The sequence below is a fragment of the Diceros bicornis genome, chromosome 17 (assembly GCF_020826845.1).
Source record: "Diceros bicornis minor isolate mBicDic1 chromosome 17, mDicBic1.mat.cur, whole genome shotgun sequence".
NCBI classification, from domain to species: domain Eukaryota; kingdom Metazoa; phylum Chordata; class Mammalia; order Perissodactyla; family Rhinocerotidae; genus Diceros; species Diceros bicornis.
The window spans coordinates 18,034,725-18,056,769 of NC_080756.1; the positions used below are offsets into that span (position 1 = coordinate 18,034,725).

At 58.5% G+C, this 22,045-nt stretch overlaps 1 protein-coding gene across 6 annotated transcripts; it reads right to left on the reverse strand.

Moving 5' to 3' along the window:
- Window positions 1-732: 732 nt before the first annotated feature.
- NR4A1 (nuclear receptor subfamily 4 group A member 1) lies at window positions 733-21,773 on the reverse strand. Of its 6 annotated transcripts, XM_058558203.1 has the most exons (10): window positions 21,696-21,763; window positions 21,158-21,416; window positions 17,116-17,238; window positions 15,029-15,135; window positions 4,766-5,628; window positions 3,830-3,959; window positions 3,407-3,558; window positions 2,878-3,080; window positions 2,614-2,792; window positions 733-1,557 (listed from the first exon to the last, which is right to left on the reverse strand). In XM_058558203.1, the coding sequence occupies exons 5-10, from the start codon at window positions 5,624-5,626 to the stop codon at window positions 1,301-1,303; spliced, it is 1,782 nt and encodes a 593-aa protein (XP_058414186.1). In that variant the 5' UTR covers window positions 5,627-5,628; window positions 15,029-15,135; window positions 17,116-17,238; window positions 21,158-21,416; window positions 21,696-21,763; the 3' UTR covers window positions 733-1,300. The 6 variants fall into 6 exon arrangements, with proteins under 6 accessions (XP_058414186.1, XP_058414183.1, XP_058414184.1 ...); XM_058558200.1 differs by lacking the exon at window positions 21,158-21,416 and having other exon boundaries at window positions 21,696-21,773; XM_058558201.1 differs by lacking the exon at window positions 21,696-21,763 and having other exon boundaries at window positions 21,158-21,465.
- Window positions 21,774-22,045: the final 272 nt, after the last annotated feature.

The window sequence follows — 22,045 nt, forward strand, 5'->3', positions numbered from 1 at the left end:
ACGTGGTTGGGGCTCCTCGGGGAACCTGCAGACTGTGGCTGGAGCCCTGGGGAAGGCCCTGCCTATTTTGATCAACTTTCATCCAGCAGGGGCTGCCCTCATCCAGCCAGTTCCCAAGGGCTGTGGAGGTGGAGACTCAGGGGTCCTGGGCCAAGGGGTGAGAGGGACACTGCTTTCGGAGGGGGTAGGGGACTCAGAACAACCTTCTTGCCAAGAGGGCAGGGGCCACCAGCAACCTGGGTCCCGTGGCTGGGGATCTAAGCGTGTGGGGAGGAATGTTGAAAACGGGGATGGAAAAAAAGTTCACACTGGGTACTAGCAGCTGCTAGCACCATTCTGGGCCGCCCTGACCCCAGCCCCGTGCTAAGCACCACACACAGTCCTGTAATCCCAGGGGCCATGTGAGGTGGGTACGCCCCCTCCTTGTTTTGCAGATGTGGAAACTGAATTAGAGACCATCGTCCCAGGTTAGGACCCGGGATAGCTGGAGCGATGCTCATCCCTTAGCATCGGCCTCCACCACAGGCCCCATCCACAGGCCAGGCCTGTCATCGGAGGCTTTCTACAAAGCAGGTGCCATTATGATCCGCCTTTCACAACTGAGGAAACTGAGGCCTGTTAGCTCAGGTTGGTAACATCCACGATTTATGGGGAGCCACCTCTGTCTCCTATGTAACAATGGGGTGTGGGGGGTGTTGTGGGGGAGGGTGGCAGAGATAGACAGGATCACAGTTTCAGTTACATGTCTATTTTTTATTCAATATATTAAATATATTAATCAGAAAAGTCACATACTATAAATCCAGGAAAATACACAAATATAAATGTCAGAATCTGTCATTTGTCTTCCTCCTACAGTAAGTTTATGTACACGTGGAAGGAGGGTGGGAAGAGAGAGCAAGTAGGAGGCTGGGAAAGGCTTGCCCAGGCTGCTGGGGGCCCATCCCTCCCTCCCAACCCCCACTCCCACCTCAACCTCTTCCTTCCTGTATTTACAACAGCATTCGGCTTATTTACAGCACGGCGGTGTGTGTTAAAAACGGTTTATCTTACAAAAACATGAAGGCCAGGGCCGGGCTTGGGGGGTAAGACAAATAGTAGGGGTCGCCCCGTGAATGCACCCCCTCCCCCAGGGCATGAGCTCTCTGCTGATCCCAGAGTGAGTCGGGAGGCCAGCCAGTCTGCAGCTCAAGCCCAGGCCAGGGGGCGGTGCTCTGGGGCTCCTTGGGCCATGGGCGAAAGGCACGTGGGGTGGCGTCTGAGCGTGCATACACAGTGCACGTGTGTTCCCAGGCTGGGGTCAGAAGGGCAGCGTGTCCATGAAGATCTTGTCGACAATGGGTGGAGGGGGCACCAAGTCCTCCAGCTTGAGGTAGAAGATGCGCTGCAGGCCCTGGGTGCACAGGGTCCGAAGCTCGGGCAGCTTGCCCAGCAGGCGTGACAGGCAGCTGGCCGGCTGGGGCTCGCCCGCCACGGCCGAGACATGCTCCTTCAGGCAGCTGGCGATGCGGTTCTGCAGCTCCTCCACCCGCCGCGGCTCCTGCAGCCCGTGCCGCTCTGAGGAGGGTGCAGGATTAGCCACACCTCTGAGGACCAGACCTTCCCCCAGAGACCTGGCCTCCCACGGGTCTCTAAAACCTCTGCCGCTGACCTCACACTTTGCTGGCACTTTTGCAAAAGCAATGTTCACACACAGGAGCCCACTTCTGATCCCCATCAGAAGTCTAGGAAGGCAGTAATGCTCATTATCCTCATCTTCCACGTGAGGAAACTGAGGCCCAGGGAGGTTAAATGACTTGCCCAAGGTCACAAAAAAGAAATAAAACCCTAACCCTGGCTTTCTGACTAGGCCAGTGTTTTTTTTCCTCCAGACTCTTCTGAGAAGCTCTGGAGTTGAACAGCAGTGTTTTCGAGGCCACTTCCAGGAAAAGATGGCCCCCAAACCCACCACTCCCTCTTCGGCCCAGAGTGACTTGGATTTTATCCTATACAGTTGGGCCCCTGAGAAATTTAAGTAGAAAAGGGATGGGGGCAGATTCTGGTGCTTTAAAAAATAAAAAGAGAGATCTGAAAACCTCCACGTTTAACACCCAAGAGTCATCCTGTGTAATTATATTTACATAAAGGACACCACAGGTGCAGCCAGCAGTTACCCTGGGGGCCGATGAGGGAAGACGCACAAGGAGGAGTCTGGGGTACTGGTCACGTCTTGATCTTGGTGCTGGTTACACAAGTGTGCTTACTTTGTGAAAATTTATCCTCCATGCACTTTTCTGAGTGCAACGTAATTCAGTAAGATTGTAAAAACAAACCAAAAGCCCAGGCCACACACGGCACCATACAGTCCGGATCTTGGGCAGTCTGGGATAACTTACAGGCTGGCATGGACTTGGCAGTCAGATGTAGCTGGGCCTGAACCCCCGGCTCTTCCGCCTACCAGCTGTGTGGCTGAGCAAGTGCATGCCCCTCTCTGTGTCTAGTTGCTCTCACTTAAACAACGTAGGGGCCCAGGAAGTCCCAGATGCCAGCCCACCAAGGGCCAGGCCCTCAAGACCTCCCCAACACCTTGGGACAGTGCCCTGCTGAGGGCCCAGCTTGGTGCTGGCCACTCACCTGTGATGAGGACAAGCGCGGAGAGGCAGGCAAAGGCAGGGACGTCGACAACCAAGCTGTGCAGGGACCGGGAGAAGGCCAGGATGCTGTCGATCCAGTCACCGAATCCACGGGCACACTGCAGCCGGTGCAGCACAAGGCCTGAGCAGAAGATGAGCTTCCCCTCAGCTGGCTTAGACCTGGCAGGCGGGACACAGACAGAGGTCAGGGGGACTCGGGGACAGGGTGGCAAGGGAGGGGCCGAGCAAACAGTGGGCAGCTCACCGGTAGGCCAGGCGGAGGATGAAGAGCTCCAGGAAGGCTGACTCCAGCAGCAGGTCCTGGTCGCCTGGGGACAGCTCGGCAAAGCCGGGGATCTTCTCCGCCCACTTGCGGATAACCTCCAGGGAGCCCGAGAGCAGGTCATAGAACTGCTGCACATCCCCGGCCTCTTCCTTCCCAAAGTGCGGCAGCACCAGCTCCTGGAACTACAAGGGCAGTCCAGCAGGGTCAGCACCCCAGCGAGGGCCCACACCGGGGCCACTGTGCACACCATGTCATGCGCTCAGGTGCCAGATCCCAGGGGAGAGAGTGGAACCGAGATTCCGCTCGCGCTCGCCAGTTCTCACGTATTAACCCAAGGCTGGGGCAGCTGGAAGGAGCACATTTTTCTAATTAGCCACCTGCCTGAGGGAGCACATATTTCCATCCGGTCAGCCCAAAGGGGTCTCCTCTTTTTACAATTTGTCGAACTGGATGGGGGGCCTTTTCTAGCATGCACGAAGGCACTGAATGTGGGTAGGCGGGGCCTCACCTTGGAGTAGTCCAGTTTGGCTGTGCTGGGCCCCGCATCCAGGTGCGCCCGGACCAGGGAGGTGAGGAGATTGGCAGGGGAGGCATCGGGGGGCTGCTTGGGCTTCGAGGGGAGCCGCCCCCGCCGCCCCTTCAGACTGTCTGTCCGGACAACTGCAGAGAAATGGGCAGGAGGAGGAAGGGATGCTCAGCCCACGCTGTGCACGTGGATGCTGGGAGTCCAAGGATCTAGAGCCCCCGAGAGCCTGGGGACCCTACAAGGACCTCCCCCACAACAAGCCAGACAGGTGGACTGGAGATGGGGTGGAAATGAGGTCCAGGCACGCCCTCCTCTGCAGCCCACCAGGACAGAGGTCTGGGGGCCTCTGCCTGCCCCACCCCTCTCATGCCCGCCTCTGTCCCGCCGGCCGTCCCAGCCACCCACCTTCCTTCACCATGCCCACAGCCAGGCACTTCTGGAAGCGGCAGAACTGGCAGCGGTTTCGCCGCCTCTTGTCCACAGGGCAGTCCTTGTTAGCCAGGCAGATGTACTTGGCGTTTTTCTGCACTGTGCGCTGTGGGGGGGAACACGGAACAGGCTGTCAGAGTGTGGGGTGGGGAGGGGGAGAGCCCAGGGGAGGGGACCGTCCAGATCCTGCTGCCATTGCACACAAAAGCTCTCTCTGTTCACAGCTATTTTTCTAACATTTGGGTGGCAGGGGAGGGAGAGATGGAGGGGTAGGGGGAGGAAGAAGAAAGTCTTGGGGACACTAGGGGAGGTTTCTGCCTCAGGAGGAAGACCCTGAGGACACAAGATGAGGGGTTGGGGGCTCCCGGCAGCCCAGACACCTGTACTTCTTCATGTGCCTGTGTCCGCCTGCCCTTCCCCTGGGGCAGACAAGAGGACTCAGGAGGGGCGGGGCTGGCGACGGAAGCTAAGCAGGCACCCAGCGCTGGGACAAACACACAGCCTGTTCCTGGGTCCACCCCCAGCCCTCAAGCACCAAGCCTCTTCCCAGTTCTTTTCATCTCATGCCAGGGACACGAGTGCCCTTCCCACCAGGACCTTGAGTGGCGGGAGGATGGGCAGAGGAAAACCAGAGCTGCCATTCCCCTCCTGGGCACCCCTGTGGCCCGCACCCTCTGCCCACATCTCACCCCTCCCTCCATCTCACTGCAATCCCATCAGCCCTGCGTGCCCTGCTGCAGGAAAGGTCCCAACCCCCTGGCACCTAAGGGTCCCCCCCTGGCAGGCCTGCCCCCTTCCTGAAGGGCAGGACCAGCTGGGAGAAGAACCCAAGGGAGGCTCCCACAGACCCCGCCAGGATGAGAGCAACCCCTCCCACTCCTCATAAAAAGCCGCCCCCAGGCAGCCTACTACCTTGAAGAAGCCCTTGCAGCCCTCGCAGGTGCGGACACCATAATGCTGGCATGAAGCATTGTCCCCACACACAGCACAGCGGCCCTCGCTTCCACCCGGAGCCCCACTCCGAGCCTTGGCAGAGGTCACGGGCGCATCCAGTATCCCCGAGGTGTCCAGGTGTGGAGAAGTGGGCACCAGGCCTGGGAAAGCCACTGGCATGGAGTAGCTCTCTCCCTCCCCCAGCTGGTGGGTGGCCTGTGACGGGAACAGCTTCAGGGGGCTTTGGGTCAGGCTGGGGCCGGCGGGAGGGCTGAAGGAAAAGAAGGCAGGCGGCTGGGGGTGCCCAGAGGCCTTGGGCAGCTGCTCTGTCCATGCCCGCAGGCCTTCATAAGTCTGGCTGGGTGAGAAGGGGCCGAAGGAGCCGTCCCAGGGAGAGAGCTGGGGCGGCTGGAAGCTGGGCGTGGACGGTGACGGGGCTGAGCAGGGACTGCCGTAGTAGTCAGAGCCGCTGGAGGACAGGGTCTCATCTAGCGGGCCATTCAGGGTGCCAGGGTAGCAGCCGTACACCTGGAAGTCCTCGAACTTGAAGGAAGCAGAGGCGGGGGAGGTGGCCGAGGACGAGGATGTGGAGGATGCCGAGGAAGAGGCTGAGGAACACGGCTGGGCTGTTCCTGGCAGCTGGTAGAGGAAGGTGTCAAACTCCCCCGTGTAGCCGTCCATGAAAGTGCTGAAGCTGGGCAGGGCGGTGGGGGCCGCCTCGGGGCTGGCCAGGTCCATGGCGGGCTTGCTGAACTCGGGGGTCAGGGGGTCACTTGCAAGGTGGTCACGGGGTCCTGGGCTTGGTGCTGGTGTCCCATACTGGGCTTGGATACACGGCATCTCTGGAGAGGGAGGAGACCCAGGGGGTGGGAAGGAGTCAATGAGAGAAGCCTGAAGCCTGACTTCTGAGTACAGGCCCCTGAGCAGTCAGGTGGCAGGAATCGCAGCCTGACTGCGAATGGGACACTGAGGCGTTAGGGCCACAGCCCACCACAGAACTTAGGAATCCTGGCCACCCCCCCCGCCCCCCCCCCCCCCCCCCCCCCCCCGCCAAAGCACCATCTAGACCTCCATGTCACAAAGCCCTTGGGCAATGGCCCAGCGAGAGTGGGCTCAGTCGGAAGGCCAGCCACACCCAGTCAGCCTGGGAACCCTGGGGAAGGCATCCAGCCAGCATTTCTCTGCTGGAACAGGGGGAAGCTGTGTTCCTCCAGCCCCCTGCCCTCCCTCACCCGGTAAGGCGTGGGTGGGGGCTGGGAGAAGGGTGGGTGGGAGAGGCAGCCAGGCAAAGCTCAGCCCAGTCCCCGGGAGCAGATATGTTGTTTCTCCAACCTGGCACTTCTGGGAATATTCCCAGGCACGGCCTGGCCTCTGTAAAACCCCCTCTCTTGCTCCCTCCAGTGCCTGGGAAGAAGGACACCCCAAAAATGGAAGGGAAGCTGGCAGTGAAGACCCAGCTGCCTAAGAGAGTGGCCTAAGCAGCAATGAGTCTGTCCCCCATCCCTGCCCCCTCCCTACCTACTGAGCAAAGGCTGCAGATCCCACATGCACCCCAGTCCTGCCATCTGCAGATGGGTGCCCACTCTGTGCTGCCTGGGATGCTCCCAGAAGCAAAGAGAAAAGGCGCTTAGGCCTCCGCACCCAGTCCCCAGCTCCCCAGGGGATCAGGTAACCTGGCTCCAGATGATTTAAAGGCCATACGCTGGAGAGAGGCCGAGAGGGGGCAGGAGGGAGGAGAGAACAGCCCCTTGGACTTCCGGAGAATGGACAGAGAAATTTCTCTGCTACCCCCAACGCATTTTTCCCTGTTATTTTTATAAGAGAACTCTCTGAGTCCAGCAGAGGACTTGAGGCGGCTATGCAGGGAGGAGAAGGAGCCTGCTGGTGGCGGGAGGGTGGACAGCCTGCCCCTGCCTGGGTCCCTCCACTAAAAAGTGTCTGTGCCCTGAAGAATTCAGGAGCTCAGGCCAAGGGGGTTACACCTCCCAATCCTGAGGAGCCTGAAGGAGCAAAGGTAGCATCATTCAGGGAGGATCCTTAAGTTCCAAGATTGGTCAAACACTAACACAGAGGAGGCTCTGGGACAGTTTTACACCGCACCTCCATGCCTGGGGTCTGCACAATTCTGGCCTCACCAGTCAGGGTGGGAGGCTGGGTAAGAAAGCAAGCTGGAACAGAGAGTGCCATCATCACAGGGGACAGTGGGAGGGGGCAAAGGTTGGCACCACCTCCTGTCCAAGAGCCCAGGGAGTCCTCTGGTCCTAGCCTTTCTCTCATCTCCAGGGGACCTGCACAGGGCAGCTCCCCCCTTGGCCTGACACTCCCACTACCAACCCAGACAACAGAGCCCCTCAAAGCTCCAGCCCCACCTGCCCAGTGGCACCCGTCCACAGGCATACAGCCCCTTCGAGAGATAAGGGTGGCCACGTGTGCCTGCACTAGGACAGCATGGGCAGGGATGGGGCTGGGGTGGAGGAGAGGTGGCAGCCAGGCAGGGCTGGGCGTTCCAGCCTTATTCAAATCCTGTTTATCCACTTGGACGTCCCACATCCGGATCAACCTCCACCAACCTATCCCCCCCCACCTCGTGCAGGTACTTCAGGACAACATAAGATATAGACCTACATCTAGCCTGGGGGGGAGGGGGAGCACTTCCACAGGGAGGAGGAAGAGGCGGGGTTGAAGGAGGGAGCAGGGAGAATTCGGCTTCAGGCAGGTCCTGGCAACAATGTGGTTTGCACCTGTTATGCTGAGCAAGCCTCAGGCTGCACCCCACCTGTGGGACCCAACAGGGACGATAGCCGGGGGTATCACCTCCAGGTAGTAAGTACCACACCAGAGATGCCAACATTAGCAACTCCCATCCAAACCCCCCAAGACCAGAGTTTCCACATCACACACCCACCCACCCACCCACCCACACACACACACACACACACACACACACACACAGGATCCAAGCTACAGCCAAAGCAATTTTCCATGTACTTCCAGAGACCCTGCTCCAGCCCCTAAGACGACTCGTTTATTCCAAGACAGCAGCATCCCCTTAACGGTTCAGCCCCTAATGCTAGCCATTTCCTTCACCAATCCAGAGGTCTCCTAAGATAGTGCAGGCAGAAACTTCAGCCTGGGGACCCCTGAAAACCAAGCCACAGCCTCTAAAGTGTTAAGAAAACAACTAGGGGTATGGGGAGGGGAGCTGACAAGCTGGAAGGAAGGAGACCCTTTCGGAAATCCAATCCTGTAGAAGTCGGATGGATCTCAGCAGCCGAAGTCCTGTGTACCTTTTCCCCCACTGCACTGAGGCCCCCATCAGCACCTCAGTGCAGGGCGCCATATGCCTACTTGGGCACCCTGGGAGACTGAACTCCCGCCAGCCTCCTCCTGGACAAGTCCCCACTCCTGGCGCCAACCCTAACCCCCTGCGGCTTCCACCTTGCACAGACACTTTCCCACTGCCCGCCGCGCCCAGCAGACTCCAGTCCGATCTGGGTCCTCATCCCGTTCCAACCACTCCCCCTCAACACAGGAGCTGCACCCTCCACGCGCCCTCCTGCATGCTGACCCTACAACGTCTTTTCTGCTCGCGCGTACACCCATCTCCTTCCTGCAAGACCCCTAAAAACCAAAACAGACAGCCCTGCTGAGACGCACGCTCCCCGCGGTGGCACCTACCCGGCAGGCTCCTGCTCCCCCTGCCCGGGACCAGCGGCCAGAGTCGCAGCCTTGTCCCGCGTGCGCTCCGCCGTTCTGCTCACTACCCCAACTTTCGCAGCCTCCGCCACTGGGGCTCCCCGGCCGAGCCCGACCCTTCTCTTAAGCGCTCCGTGACGCACGGGGAGGGGCGGGGGCGCCTCTGACGCACGAGGCCCGGCGCGCTTTGGCCATACAAGGGCGCGGGGGGCGGCGCGGTTCCGGCGGGAGGCGGCCAGGGGGAGGCGCGGGGACGGGGAGCCCGAGGGGGCGGGGCGAGAGGGGGGGCCTGGAATGTCTGCGCGCGTGACGCACGCGGGGTTCCATTGACGCAGGGAGCGCGGAGCGTTTGATCTATAAATAGTCCCCTCGCGCCCGCCGCGCCGGCTAAAAATAGCAGCTCGCGGACTCGCGAGGCTCCCCCCAGCAGACTTAGGACCCGGCCCGGAGCCCCCAGGGCCGAAATAGCCGGCCCCGAGGGCCAGAGCCCGAGAAGAGGGCGCTCGAGAGCCGTGGCCGCGGGGCTTCCCCCGACGCAGATCTCGCCCTCCGGCTGCTCCCGGGAGCCAAGACCGCGGCCCAGTCCCTCGGCTCCCTCCCGCCGGGCCCCGCCCTTGCACTCCCCCCAAGCCCTTCCTGGAGGGTCGCCCTCTGCCGCTGCTGGGCGGCCAGGGCAGCACTAGGGCTGGCAAGTCAGGGACACTCCTGCGCCCCCACCTCAGGCCAGGGAGCAGCCTGTGCACTTGACCGGTCTTCCCCAGCACGGTCTGGCTCTGAGAGGTTGCCCCAGGCACTGTCAATCAGAACCCCCCCCCGCCCCCGCTTATTCCCTCCCCCCAATTTCCCTTGCAAAGTACCTTCCGGAGGGCAGGGGTTTGCCAGACCCAAGATGGGCCAATGGGCTCTGCTCCACTCGCTGAACTTTTTCTCCCCAGTCCCTCACAGAGTGAGTGCACCTAGTTGGGAAACTACCGAATTTCAGAACCGGGTGGAGCCTGAGAAATCTTTTCGAATTTGTGCCGACTCTTCCCCATTTTATAAATAAACAGGCTCAGAGAAATAATAGCACTTGCTCAATGTCACACAGCGAAGTGGTGGCACACTGAGGAGGAACCCAGGGCCACTGACTGCCTCTCTAGGGGCTCCTTCCCTGTCCACATTAGGGAGTACCCACACTCCCACCTCACTGCCAGCACCTGTGGGGAGAGCAGCTCTGACCTGCCCCGTGGAGCAAGAAGGGCCTGCTAGAGCCGGATCAGGGCACAGACCAGGCTGCAGCCACCTGGAGCCTCCCCTGGTCTGGCTGTCACCCCTCCAACCCCCATTCTGCCCCAAGCCTGGGAGCCCTCACTTGCTAGGTAGGAGAGGAAGGAAGAAGGGCACCCCACACACACTGGGGCTCTACCCAGCCCCCTTCTCCCCTATAGGTCAACATGAAGCATTTTTGCTTCCACTGAGCCTGCACCCCCCGACCCCACTCTCTGCTCATCTGGTCGCCCTACAGCTCTTCCCTCTACCCTGGAGGCACTTCCTGCCCCTCACTCCCACCCTCCCTTCATCTCAGGTTTCCCACACCCTGGTCTCCAGCCCCCACTTCTGCACACTCAAAGGTCCCACCAGCATCTCCAACTTCACCCATCCCAGACAGAGCTTGTCATCTCTGCCTCCCTGCCCGCCATCCCATCTCTGCTTTTGATGCCCCACTCGACTTTTCATTTTGTCCTGCAACTGTTTTGGAATGCCTCTTGGGACCCCCGTTCCTACTGCCAGCCACAGCCCACGCCTCACTGGTGCCTGAAGGAACAGACCAGCTGAGTGAGCCCACTGACCTCCACCTCTCCTTGCCTACACCCATTAAGAAAACTGCCCCTTAACCAGCTTGTCTTCTCTTTCCAAATCCCACTGTCCACTGCGGATAGAGCAGTCTTCCTGTAACACCAATCTCCTTTAGTGATCTGGTTAGAACCTGCCATTGCTCCCCCATCACAGCATACAACCTCAGCGTGGACCAGTCTCCAGAGAGCTCTGGCTTTCCCCTGAACCATCTTCCAAAGACCCTTCAAGGTCACCTGGGTAAAGGTGAAGGATGGGCAGGATAATGAGAATGGGACCATGCAGGATCTCCACCCCACTTCAGCCTAAGTTTTTTCTGTCTTGGGCTTTTGCATAAGATTTTGCTTGGAAAAAAAGGATTCCACAGCAAAAAAAAAAAAAGGCTTGAAACCACTAATATAATTCACATCCTCCCATTTTGCAGATAAGGACCCAAGGGTTCCCAGAGGGGCTGCACCGTGCTCAGCAGCACACAGCAAGTCTGGGCTGGTGAAATCAGCCACAGCCAGGTCATGGGCTGGCTTCCCACCTAGCCCCCACCCCCCCGCCCCCGGCCCGGGGATGCCTCCCTCCAACCCAGCAGGGCCTTCCTCAGAAAATAAAAACAATTTTAATATGTCAGCAGAAGATCAGTAGTCTTCCCTCCATCCCTCACCAGCAAAAAAGGTGTATTAGCTGTAGCTTGACCAGTCTGTGCTCAAGCCAGCGCCTTAACGGTTTTTAAAGAGCTGAGCCGTCCTTGAGCCCTAGTACCCCCCTTTCCTCCTCACTACTCTCCATTTGTAAAAAGCAACACAGAACATCCCTACCCTCCCGTGGGATCAGCCCACCCAGGAGCCTCAGAGAATTCAAGTGTGGTGAGAAGCTGTCCAGGGCCCGGGCCTAAATCTCTAAATCTCAGCATTTAGCCTCCATATCTGTGCCTGCAGCCCAGGCCCCGCCTCCCCAGGATGTTCCAGGTTGGAGGCTGCTGTCTTGCTGGAGGGTGAGGAGATGGCAGCTGCCACCTGGCCATGCTTGTGGAGGTGGGGGGGGGTGCTGGGGGATCTGAACACACTACAGTCTGAAAATAAGTAAATAAGGAGAAAAAGGCAGAGTCCCTCTGTGGGAACACAGCCAGGGCCACCCATTCAGGCACCCGTGTGGAGCACCTAGCCTAAGACAGAGGCGAGAGAGGTGAGAAGGGTATGGGGACCCTGGGCCTCATCCCTGCTGGCCCTCCAGGGAAGGTGGCCTGAGGCTCTGAAGGGGGTGGAATTCGGCTAAGGTGGAACTCTGGAGAACGGCATATTTGATGCAGATTTTGGGAGGCCTAAAGAATAAGCTGGACAGAGACTCCCAAGAGACCCCCCCCACACATGCACCCAGCCTTCAACAGCAAGGTCAGAGTGAACAGCTCCTTGGGAGGGAGCGGGGGAGGGGGCAGGTAATGATGAAGCAGGTAATGATGGGAGAGGTGTCCAAAACTAGAGGCAAGGACCAGAAGGTAAGGCAGGGCCATGATAACACAGGAAGGGCAGGGAGAGGATGTCATGTTGGAGACGAGACAGCCGCCCATGTAAGGCTCCCACAGCACCAATCTGCACTCGTCACCCCCTGGCTCCTCGCTGCCCCCATATAAGGACCTTGGGCTAAATGTTCCCACTACCCACTGGGCACACTGCTCCTCTTCCTCCCTTCTTCTCTAATCCTGCTGATCCTCGAAGACTTCAGATCATAGGGCACCCCTCTGGACCAGCCTAACTCTTAACAATAAGCACCTTCTCCCCGGGGTTGGGGTGAGTGATGGGGAATACCAATCAAGGGTCAGACCTCCGCCCAGGGCACTTCATGTGGATTCTTCCACTTAACCATCTCTCCAACCTTCCAGGTTTGCAATCATGACCCGCATTTTATAAACAAGGAGATGGAGGCTCGGGGGCAGGACTCAGACTCAGGTCCCCTAACCCCCAGTTTTGTGCTGGACCCACTGCCCTCGACTCTGAACTCCAGCCCCATGTACCCTGAAAGTGCAGCACAGAACCAGGTGCGTACATACCACCCGTAAATTAAAAACTGCGGCGCCTGTGAGGGGGTCTTTGGCGGGACTGGAAATATTCCAGTTCCCAGTCTGGACGATGGTCACTCTGGAAAAGTCATCAAACTATACTCTTAAGATTTCACGCCTACAATCTGTACACTTTTCTGTTATGGATGTTATATTTTCAAAAATAAAAGTTTATTTAAAAAACCGTCACACCTAAAGGGGAGAGAGATATTTATTCAAAAGGATGCAGATGCCGCTGGCGTTTACTGAGTACGAATTCATTCAAGCGTGTGTTCCTGAAATCACAGAGAAACAGTGGCTGTTTCTCATTAAGTATTTGTTCTACCGACACATACTCAGGACATCTACAGTTAGGAGAGGCTGTGACATCTTACATTAGAACGGGGTCCTTACACGGTAGGTTTTCTGAACCACTAAGCCCTTGCCCCATAGTCAAATCTCACAGGGCCCAAGGACTTATCTTGTGCTCAGATTCATCCCTCTCCACCAATGTGTGAATGCCAGGGCAAGTCCCTGTCTCCCCCACCCTGGCAGGGGACCCTTCGTGCATCCCCAACAGTAAGCAGCCCAGGGCAGGCCCCAAAAGGGCACCTTCGTCCACCGTCGTTCTGCAGCCAAGAGAGTGAGTGTGGAGTCGGGTAAACAGGGGATGGAGGAAGTGGAACTGCACAGGCCGTTCCCACGCTGCCCCCCCTTGGGCTGGCCCCCGCGGCTGCTGAGCAGAGGGCAGGAACTTGCCCTACTTTCAACAAGACCATCCCCACCCACAGCCTCCACACCCTTCCCACAGGGTGGGCAGAGGGAGCGAGCTCTGTCCCCTCCCGAGGAGCAGCCAGCCCTGGGAGCTTCCCCTCCTCAGCCCCAGGACCTACCGCCAGCCCTGACCCGGCCACTTCCTCTTCCTGCCCTGGCAGCGGGCAGGGGGATTTGTGCTGTGGGCAGGGAAGCACTGCCTACGGCCCCAGGGGGCTTCCCACAGACCGCTCTGGAAACTGGGGATGTAAAGTCAGGCCCAGGCCCTGCCATGACCACACATGTTGTTACCTCCCCGAAAACAGGCTCCCAAGGACACGGGGAGGTCAACCAGTGCCCCCTCACCCCAGCCGCCAGCAGAGGCACAAGATGGAGGAGCTCTCAGAGGCATCTTTGACCAGGAGCCAGCGAGCCTGGTCTGTGACCTGGGGCCAGTCCTTGTCCTCTCCAAGACCGTTTCCTCATCTGCCCGAGGCAGACAACATCACAAGTCCCTATGCCGTGCCCTGAGAATTCAATCCGCTAACAGAGGGGGAGGCTCAGTAGTGCAACGGAGCACTGTCTGGGGCCGGGACCCTAGCAGGATCCTGGGGAGCCAGCACCCCCCTTCTTCAAGAACTAGAGATAAACAGTAACCCCATCCCCCTCCAGGGTTGAGGGAAAGGAAATGAGAGTGTGCCCAGAGATGTGGCTCCACCCAGCAGCAGGAAAATTCTAGACTCTGTATGCAACAAGTGCTCAATTAATACTCTGAAGAAAGCTGGTTAATTAAGGTCAGGCCTCTCTCCACAGAAGTTATCTTCAGTCCAGTGATTTCTCGACCCCCTCCGCCTCTCAGGCCAGAAGGAATGAACACACAGCATAATGGAATAAGATCAGACTTCAGGAAGAACAGCCAGACAAGAGCTGGAAAACGCAGACAAGATCACGAAGCTCCTTTGGGAAAGGCTGGCCCGCGCCTCATCTGCACCCTCCTCAAATCTCCTTCCATGCCCCTCAGTCTGCTCAGCTCCCAGCCAGCTCCTCTCTCCTCCACCCTTGGAGGGTCTCCCACCACCATGCAGAACATCAACACCCACCAGATTCCCCTTCCCCTGCCCAAGGTCTCCACCCAGCCTCCTTGGGCAAAATTTCAAATTCCAAAATAAAAACCCTCTGATAACGAGACCCAGCCGGAAAGACTGATGCATTTTCCTATTGTTAAAGTATTTTTAGTCGCAGGCTCTGGATTCGTTTAGAGACTCACGTTCAGAAAGGGAAAAAATTTTTTTTCGAGAACTCAGAAGGAGAGCCTCCCACGTAAGAAGCTGCCACTTATTCCGTGCCGGGCCGAAGCCCCTGGCCCGGGGCCCGGGGAGCGTGTTTGTGGCAAGCTGGTTGGCAGACTCGCCAGACTTTGCTCCAGCCCTGCTTCTCAGGCACCAAAACCAGCTGGGAAGCCGGGCAAGGAGAGTAGGGCAAGGCTGAGGACTCAGGGAAGCCAAGCCCTGGGTCCCCACCAGCTGGGGGACTGAGGGACCCTATTTGGGGACCAATGCTGAGGTTCCCTGATGGACACCCAGCTCACTCCAGCATCCCTCCCCGGCCTGAGCAGACCACTACCCCGGTCCAGGCCAGGTCAACAAGAGAGGAGCACCTAGACCCTGTTGGAAATCTACGAAGAAGGAGAGAGATGGCATTGCCTGTCTATTTCCACGTCTCCTGGTTCTCAGTCACAGCGTTCCCAAGCCCAAATCCCATCATCCAACTGTGGCCAAGCCTTTACTCTCATCCCTCAGGATGGTCGGCCACCCTTACTTCCCCTTCCTGACCCCTGCCCAAGGCCAAAGAAACCACAACATAGGCAGTCACAATGGAAAAAGATCCAAACAGCCCAGCTCCCATGCCTCAGTTTCCCGGTTGCCAAGACTCACCAGCTCCCTCCTCACAATCCGCTTTGACTCTTAGGGATCCTAGACAGCTGCACCAAGGGAGAATCCCAGGGTTGGTTGGGGGCTCTTCTTGGTGGTCTCAGCGAGCCCTGCGGGATGAGATGTGACTGCCCAGTCAGCCTGTCCTGCCCTGCCCAGCTGAGGCTGTGCACTGGCTGAGTGGGCTCAGGACATGGAGCTATCTCCAAGCCAGTGTGTCCTCCTCTGTTTATATAGCCGAAACCAGAGCCGGCCTCTGGGGACAGGGGGAGCTGCTTCAGGGCCCTCTTGGCTGAGGCCTGACTTTGGCCCAGGTCAGCAAGAGCCCAAAATAGTCAGCTGACGGGAGCCCCGGCGTGAGCGTGACCCTGGGCCCATGCCCAGGCCTGGCAGACAGGTGCCCACGTCACAAGACCAGCAGCTCTAGCACTCATGGGGCCCTGGTTGGCAGCCCCTTAGGGTGGCCTTGGCAGTGTGTCTGGCATGGGAGATCCACCCAATCGCCACCATCACCCAGACAACAGGGTAACACAAGGAATTCTGCCCCGGGGGACCACTGTGTACCCAGAGGGGAGGCTGGGTGCTTAGGAGGCCGGGTCTGAGCTGAGGGTAGAGGTAGGGGCCACGTGGAGGGAAAGACACCTGGCCCACTGCTGTCATCATCACTCACGTGCTTCCCAAGTCCAGCTCTCCAGCTGACCAGGGACACCTGCCGCTCCCACTTACAGTAATTCCTCTCCCTGTCCCCAGCCCGAGGTTGGTGGCACAGAGTCTGCTGCCAGCAGGAGGCCAGTGCATACCCAGCCCAGTCCCTGGGACAGGAGGCCCCACTTCCCAGGGCTTCCCCTCCTTCCATCCAGGCTTGGACTGGATACCCCGCCCTCCCCATCCCAGCCACCTCTCTGGGACTCCCTGCACCCTGAATATCAACTCCACATGCGGCAACAGTGTTTGGGGGGCTGGGGGAGATACTGAACCAGCTCGTGCTTCATACAGGGATCTCTCAAGGCCTGAGAGGGGTTGCTGCTCAGAGATGGCCCTCTGCTCTGGGGAGGGAAGGAGGAAATCACAAGATCCCTGTCCAGGGTGCCAGGCTGAACTCCAGCTCCTTCAGGTAAACATGGCAGCCAGGACTGTGGTGCCCTTGGCCCCATCTCAGTATCTGAGGTCCCCAGAGAAAGGCCTGGTGGAAATCCCATCCCCACACTCCACTCCTCCCCCACAGATCAGCTTGTACCTTCTCCGGAAGCATCCTCAGATAAGTAAAGTGTGTCCTCCACCAGCAGGCCAGGCCTCTGGGCTTGCCCAGAATCAGGAGACCTCGATTCTAAGCTTGGCTCTACCCGTCCTCCCTGTAGCACCTTGAAAAGTCACTTCTCCCGGTAACTCAGTTTCTTCATTTGTAAGAGGAGAAGTGAGCTAGATGGCCAAGGATCCCTCTGGCCATGGCTACGAGTCCAAGATTTTCCCTCTCAGGGATGTTGGGATGAATAGTGGAGGGTCTGTCCCTGCCCTTTGTCAGCAAGAGCCTCCCCATTCATAGAGGCACTCCCCACCCCATACTAGACCCCACAGGACTGAAAGGCCTGCTATAGTGGGGAGGGGGTGGTCATCACCCTTTTGGGGAGGGATGGGGTGGTCCCAGCCTTCCCTTCATACACTCCCCTGGTGCAGTGTCTACACCCTAAAAACAAGCCAGCTTCCCATCCCCCATGTCTGCCCCACTCTACTCCCAGCCTTGAGCTACCCAACCCCACCCCATCAGCTTCCTGGAATGAGACGCATGCTGTCATCCCCCATCCCCCACTCCCATGCCCTGCCACCAGCCCATCTCACCCGGGCCCAGAGCCCCCCAGCCTATCTTGCTAAGAAAATCAGGCTTCCCCCTTCCCCACCCCCGCATTACCCCCACCACTGAAGAAATCAGATCTCCCTATGCTGAGCAGTACCTCGCCTGCCACCTCTGCAGGGCTTCCCCCTCCAGCCCCCAAACCACATCCGCTTAGGGCAGTTCCACACCCACCTCTGCCCCCAACTCCACCTGCTCGGGGGCCCCAGGGGTGCACAAAGGACAATGGCAGGGCACTTACCACTCTGGATGGACCCACAGACCTTGGACAACACTCAAACCATCCCCTGGGCCTTCAGGCACCAGCAGAAGGAGCCGGGACACCACGGAGGGGCCGGGGCTGGCCTCTGTCCATGCTGGAGGCCTACAGAGGGAGAGTTAGTGTGAGCAAGGAGAAAGCAGCCAGCAGGGACATTCCCTGGAGACAGCACAGCCAGGAAACAGCAGCGGGAACAAGGGCAGGACCCAGGCCATGAGCGGGGACAAGCCAGCCCAAGGACCTCCCTGGGCTGGGCCTCAGAGCCTGGGGGCCCACGCCCCAGGCAAATAGCTCTTGGGGATGTGGGGTGTGGCCAGGAGCTGCCGACAGCATCTGGGGTGTCTCAGGGCCATGGCGACACATGCCAGCGCCCAGCCCCTCGGCCTCACGCCCCACTTCAGGTGAGGGTGCCTCAGTCCAGCTCTCAGCCCCTCAACATGCACAAAAGGGCATCTCGTAGGCAGAGAAAAAGAGAGCTATTGTGAGGACAGAGCCAAATACCCCTCTCTTCTTAAGGGGCTCCAACGTGACCCTCCGAACCTCAGAGGCAGCCTAGTCTTCTCACCAGAGCAATGGAGACTCTCAGGAAATCTGTGAAGGGACTCCAGTCCCAAAACGAAAAGGCCCAGCTTGGAGGAGAGAGGTTAGGAGCAGGATGCTGGGTCCCAGACCACCTGGGTTCAAATCCTGGCTCCATCACTGATAACCCTCAGCAAGTTACATAACCTCTCTGTGCCTCATGCTCCTCATCTATAAAGATGACCATCTGTAACTGACATCTCTAAAATTAACAACCACAGGGTTATCACCAGGCTTAAAATGAGTTAATATGTGTAAAGGACTGAGAAGAGCGCTGGATACACATGTGTGATATCGTTATTAGGAGAAATTAAATAAGGACACACAAAAGCTAACCCCAGACCCTGGTTCCTGTCCCAAGCCACTCCTGGGTACCTGGCCTCTCCTTCCTGAGCCAACTGTGTGCACCACCTCTCCAGCCTCTTCAAGCTCTCCTCCTGACCTCACTGGTGCCAAAGCCCCCTTCAGCCAGGGCACCCTAGGCCCCCACATCTCTCCTTCCCTTTTCCCACCCTTATTCAGCCCTCTCCTCTCGCCACTGGGCCCCAGAGTGAGGGCAGGACCAGGCCAGGCTTGGCCTTCTTTGGTTATCGGGCTGCCCTTCAGGCCGAGACGAGGTCTGATAAAGAGAAGTAGATGTTTTCATGATGGGAGGTAGAGGGAGTAAGGAGGAGGGCCTTGGAGCGCGGGTGATGGGCTTCCTCGCCCTCCTGACCTCTGCCCCAGAGTCCACAGGCTAGGGGGGGCTCCTGTGGCCCACGGTACCCAGACTCTCCTCTTACAGAGCTATCAGCAGGCCCCACGTCCCTGTGAGTGTGATGAGAGCAGGGAATGAAGGCCACAGGAGAGGAGAAGCTGGTCTGGAACATCTGGAGGGCCTCCAACCCCAAACAGAAGGCAGAATCAGGCTCCAAACCCGCCCAGGCCACTGGCTACACCTGCTCCCTGGGATAACACTGTTGTCTTCCCATACCCCAGAAATGGATCTGCTGTTAGGCCCTAGGGCCCCCCAACCAGCTTCCCTTTTCTTCCTACCAGCCCACAGCCAAGGAGGACGGGCAGGGAGGGCCAAACACCTCCCACCACAGCCAGGCCCAACCTGAGTGCCCAGGTCTTCCCCACCTGTGTCTGAGAAGAGGGGCCAGAGTCGGGGACTCAGGGGGTGCCCAGAAAGTGATTCCTAACATCTCAGAGCAGGTATCTGATCCCATCTCCTGTCCCAGATCAAAATCACCTCCTCAACGGTCATCATCAGCATTTACTGGGAGCCTACTGGGAAGCAGGCAGTGAGCAACGAACAGTGGGAGACCCAAGAAGGAGCAAACCGAGATCCCTGGCCCCTAGAGGTTACGACAGGGGAATGAATCAAGGTCCATCACAATCAGCACTGTGCAAAGCAGAAGGCAAACCAAGGGCTGAGTGGGCTGGAGGGGGAGAAAGTGATGGCCCCCCAATGGGATGGGCGCATCCGGCCAGACTTCAGCACCCAGCTCCGGCTCCCCCTCCTCGCTGTACTCCAGCCCCATGGGCTAGCTTTCCCCACTCAGGACCTTTGCATTGGCTGTTCCCTCTGCAGGAAGTCATTGCCTGGGATGTCTGTATGGCTAGCTCCTCCTCATCAATCAGGTTTCCATTCCATTCCACCTCTTTCGAGAGCCTCCACCCCACCCCAGCAGAGTAACCTATTTTTATGATCTCCACAGGATGAAAGCTGTTCATGTGCTCACTTGTCTGTCTCAGTCACCGCAGTGTCTTCAGTCTCTGACAGAGAGCTCAGCACTCGTAGGGCTCAGCAGGTGGTTGTGGGATGGAGGAAAGCAAGACTCACACATGCACGGGAACAGAGCTTCGAGGAGGGTCGGCCAGTCACTTGGCAGGAGGTGGAGAGGACCCTGCAGCTGAGAAGCTGTCCCTTCCATTTCAGGGCCGAGCCAAAGTCTGAGGGTTCTTCCCTATGCTCTGTCACAACCCTGCCGCCAGGAGCTCCCAGCCCTGGCACCCAGCTCTGCCCGGGCCCACCTGAAAACTCCCTCTCCTTCTTCCTATCAAGTATTTGAGTCTTTTCTTTTTTTTTTTTTTTTAATTATTTTCATCCATTTTTTTCACTTTTTCTTTTGTGAGGAAGACCAGCCCTGAGCTAACATCCAATGCCAGTCCTCCTCTTTTTGCTGAGGAAGATCGGCCCTGGGCTAACATCCATGCCCATCTTCTTCTACTTTATATGGGACGCTGCCACAGCATGGCTTGACAAGCGGTGCGTCGGTGTGGGCAGATCCGAACTTTCGAACCCCAGGCCACTGAACCGGAGCTCGAGAACTTAACCGCTGCGCCACCAACCGGCCCCCCAAGTCTTTTCTTAACTAAACTCCTCCTTGCAACAGGACATGGCTGATAGACCCTCTGCAGCCCCGGTGGCCTCCTGGGCATAAGCTCTGCATTGGCCAATGTGCCCACTCAGAAACAGGCATATTACTATTATTAACAATAACAACAGCAGCTAATATTTGTTCAACACCATTGTGCTAGATACATTACTAAGCACTTTACATGCATTTTCTCATTTCTGCCTCACAACACTATGAGGAAGAGATCTATACACTATGAGGAAGAGATCTATGAGGAAGAGATTATCATGAACATTTTACCAATGAGAAGACTAAGGCACAGAAATGTTAAGCAACTCACCCAAGATCACAGAGCTAAGAAGTGGCAAAGCTGGGATTAGAACCCAGAGAGCCCCACCTGGGAGCCCAGGGCCAGGCATCCCTCTTCCCTGATTGGACCTGTTCAGTGGGTAGAGGCCTCCGACTGCACAGAGCAACTTTTTTTCTTTTTTTTTTTCTTTTTTTTTTTTTTTGCTGAGGAAGACAGGCCCTGGGCTAACATCCGTGCCCATCTTCCTCTACTTTATATGGGACACCAAGACAGCATGGCCTGACAAGCGGTGCATCGCTGCGCGCGCGGGATCCGAGCCCCGGCCGCCAGCAGCAGAGCGCACGCACTTAACCGCTACGCCACGGGGCGGCCCCCTGCACAGAGCAATTTGACAGCCAACACCCAAGAGCAGGTGGGAGCCCCCAGCCCCCAGGGCCAGGGTCCCTGGGCCTTTGAGCCAGGCACTGGGCCTGACTCTTGACCTGATTTTTTAACTCCAGCACAGACTTCGACATTTATAAGACATCACATTCATCTTGTTAGTCTTGGTCCATCCTTCTGCCCAGTTGCCATCATTTGGGATCCTGGTTTTATCGTACCTCTCAGCTCTAGGTCACTACAAGGAGTCGGCTGGCTTCCCTTTTAAGTCTTCATCCAAATCACTGGTCTAAACATTCATTGGAGTGGGTCTAGGACCAGCCTGTAGCCACCCCTGAGCTCCTACCCAGGCTGTTATCCGCCCCACAATCCATCAGCACCCTTTGGGCATAACTGTTGTGAATCCACCTACCTCTGCCCAGCCTTCGTTTCCCAGCATGCTGGTAATACCAGCCCCAAACTCAAATTCACGTTCATTGTAAACCACCGCAAATGCCGCCTCCGCAGAATTCCTAAGCCCAGGTCTGCTCCCGACTCCATGAGACCCTCGCCAGGCTCGGTTTCTCCTCTCAGTCCCACGAAGGGGTTGCCCCGGGCAATTTTGCTCCCTCCGGGCTCGGCGTCTTGGCAGCCGAGCTCCCCAACTCCTGGAACCCGTTCCCCGCAGCTGGCTGGGAAATGGAAGGAATTTCTCTAGCCTAGCCACCTCCAGCGCCCCTCGCGGGCCAAACCCCACCCTTGGCGGGCTGGGGAGAGAAAGGCTTGGCCGCCGCACTCGGGGGCTGACTCTGAGCTAGCAGGATCCGCTGGGAATCCAGTCCCTGCCCCCGCTCCCCGGGTTCCAAGCAGGACCCCCAGTTCCCCCCACCCCCCAGTGCATCCGCGAAGCCCCCCTCTCCCCGGGCCTCTCCCGGGGACCACCTCACCCTCTCCCCAAACGGCCCCCTCACCTGGCCGGGCGAGCTCGGCTGGCCTCTCCGCCCCCGCCTTCCGGGGTCGCGCGCCAGCCGGCGGGGAGCCGCTCCACACGGCGGGGGCGCCCATGCCGGGAGGCCGGGGGTCTGGGCGCGCGCGAGGCCCCCCAGTTCCGCCGCCGCAGCCGCCTCGGGCTCCTGCAGCCGCGCCGCTGCGGCCCGCGCCCCCCGCCCGGGCAGCCCCCCGCCCCGCAGTTCCGGCCGCGGCCGCGCCCCCCGCCCCCGCAGCCCGCGGCCGCCCGCGCCGCCAGCCCAGCCCCGGGCGCGCCTCCCCCGGCGGGCGGGCGGGCGGGGACCGTGACGCGCGCCCATTGACGTCTCCGGAA

What these genes read in the sequence shown, in the direction of transcription:
- NR4A1 (XM_058558202.1), bottom strand. Translation starts at nt 5,626, where the DNA reads ATGCCGTGTATCCAAGCCCAGTATGGGACACCAGCACCAAGCCCAGGA. An exon ending in GCTGCAAGGGCTTCTTCAAG is followed by an intron (nt 3,960 to 4,765) that starts GTAGTAGGCTGC and finishes TCCCCCCCACAG; the next exon opens with CGCACAGTGCAGAAAAACGC. An exon ending in TGTGGGCATGGTGAAGGAAG is followed by an intron (nt 3,559 to 3,829) that starts GTGGGTGGCTGG and finishes ATTTCTCTGCAG; the next exon opens with TTGTCCGGACAGACAGTCTG.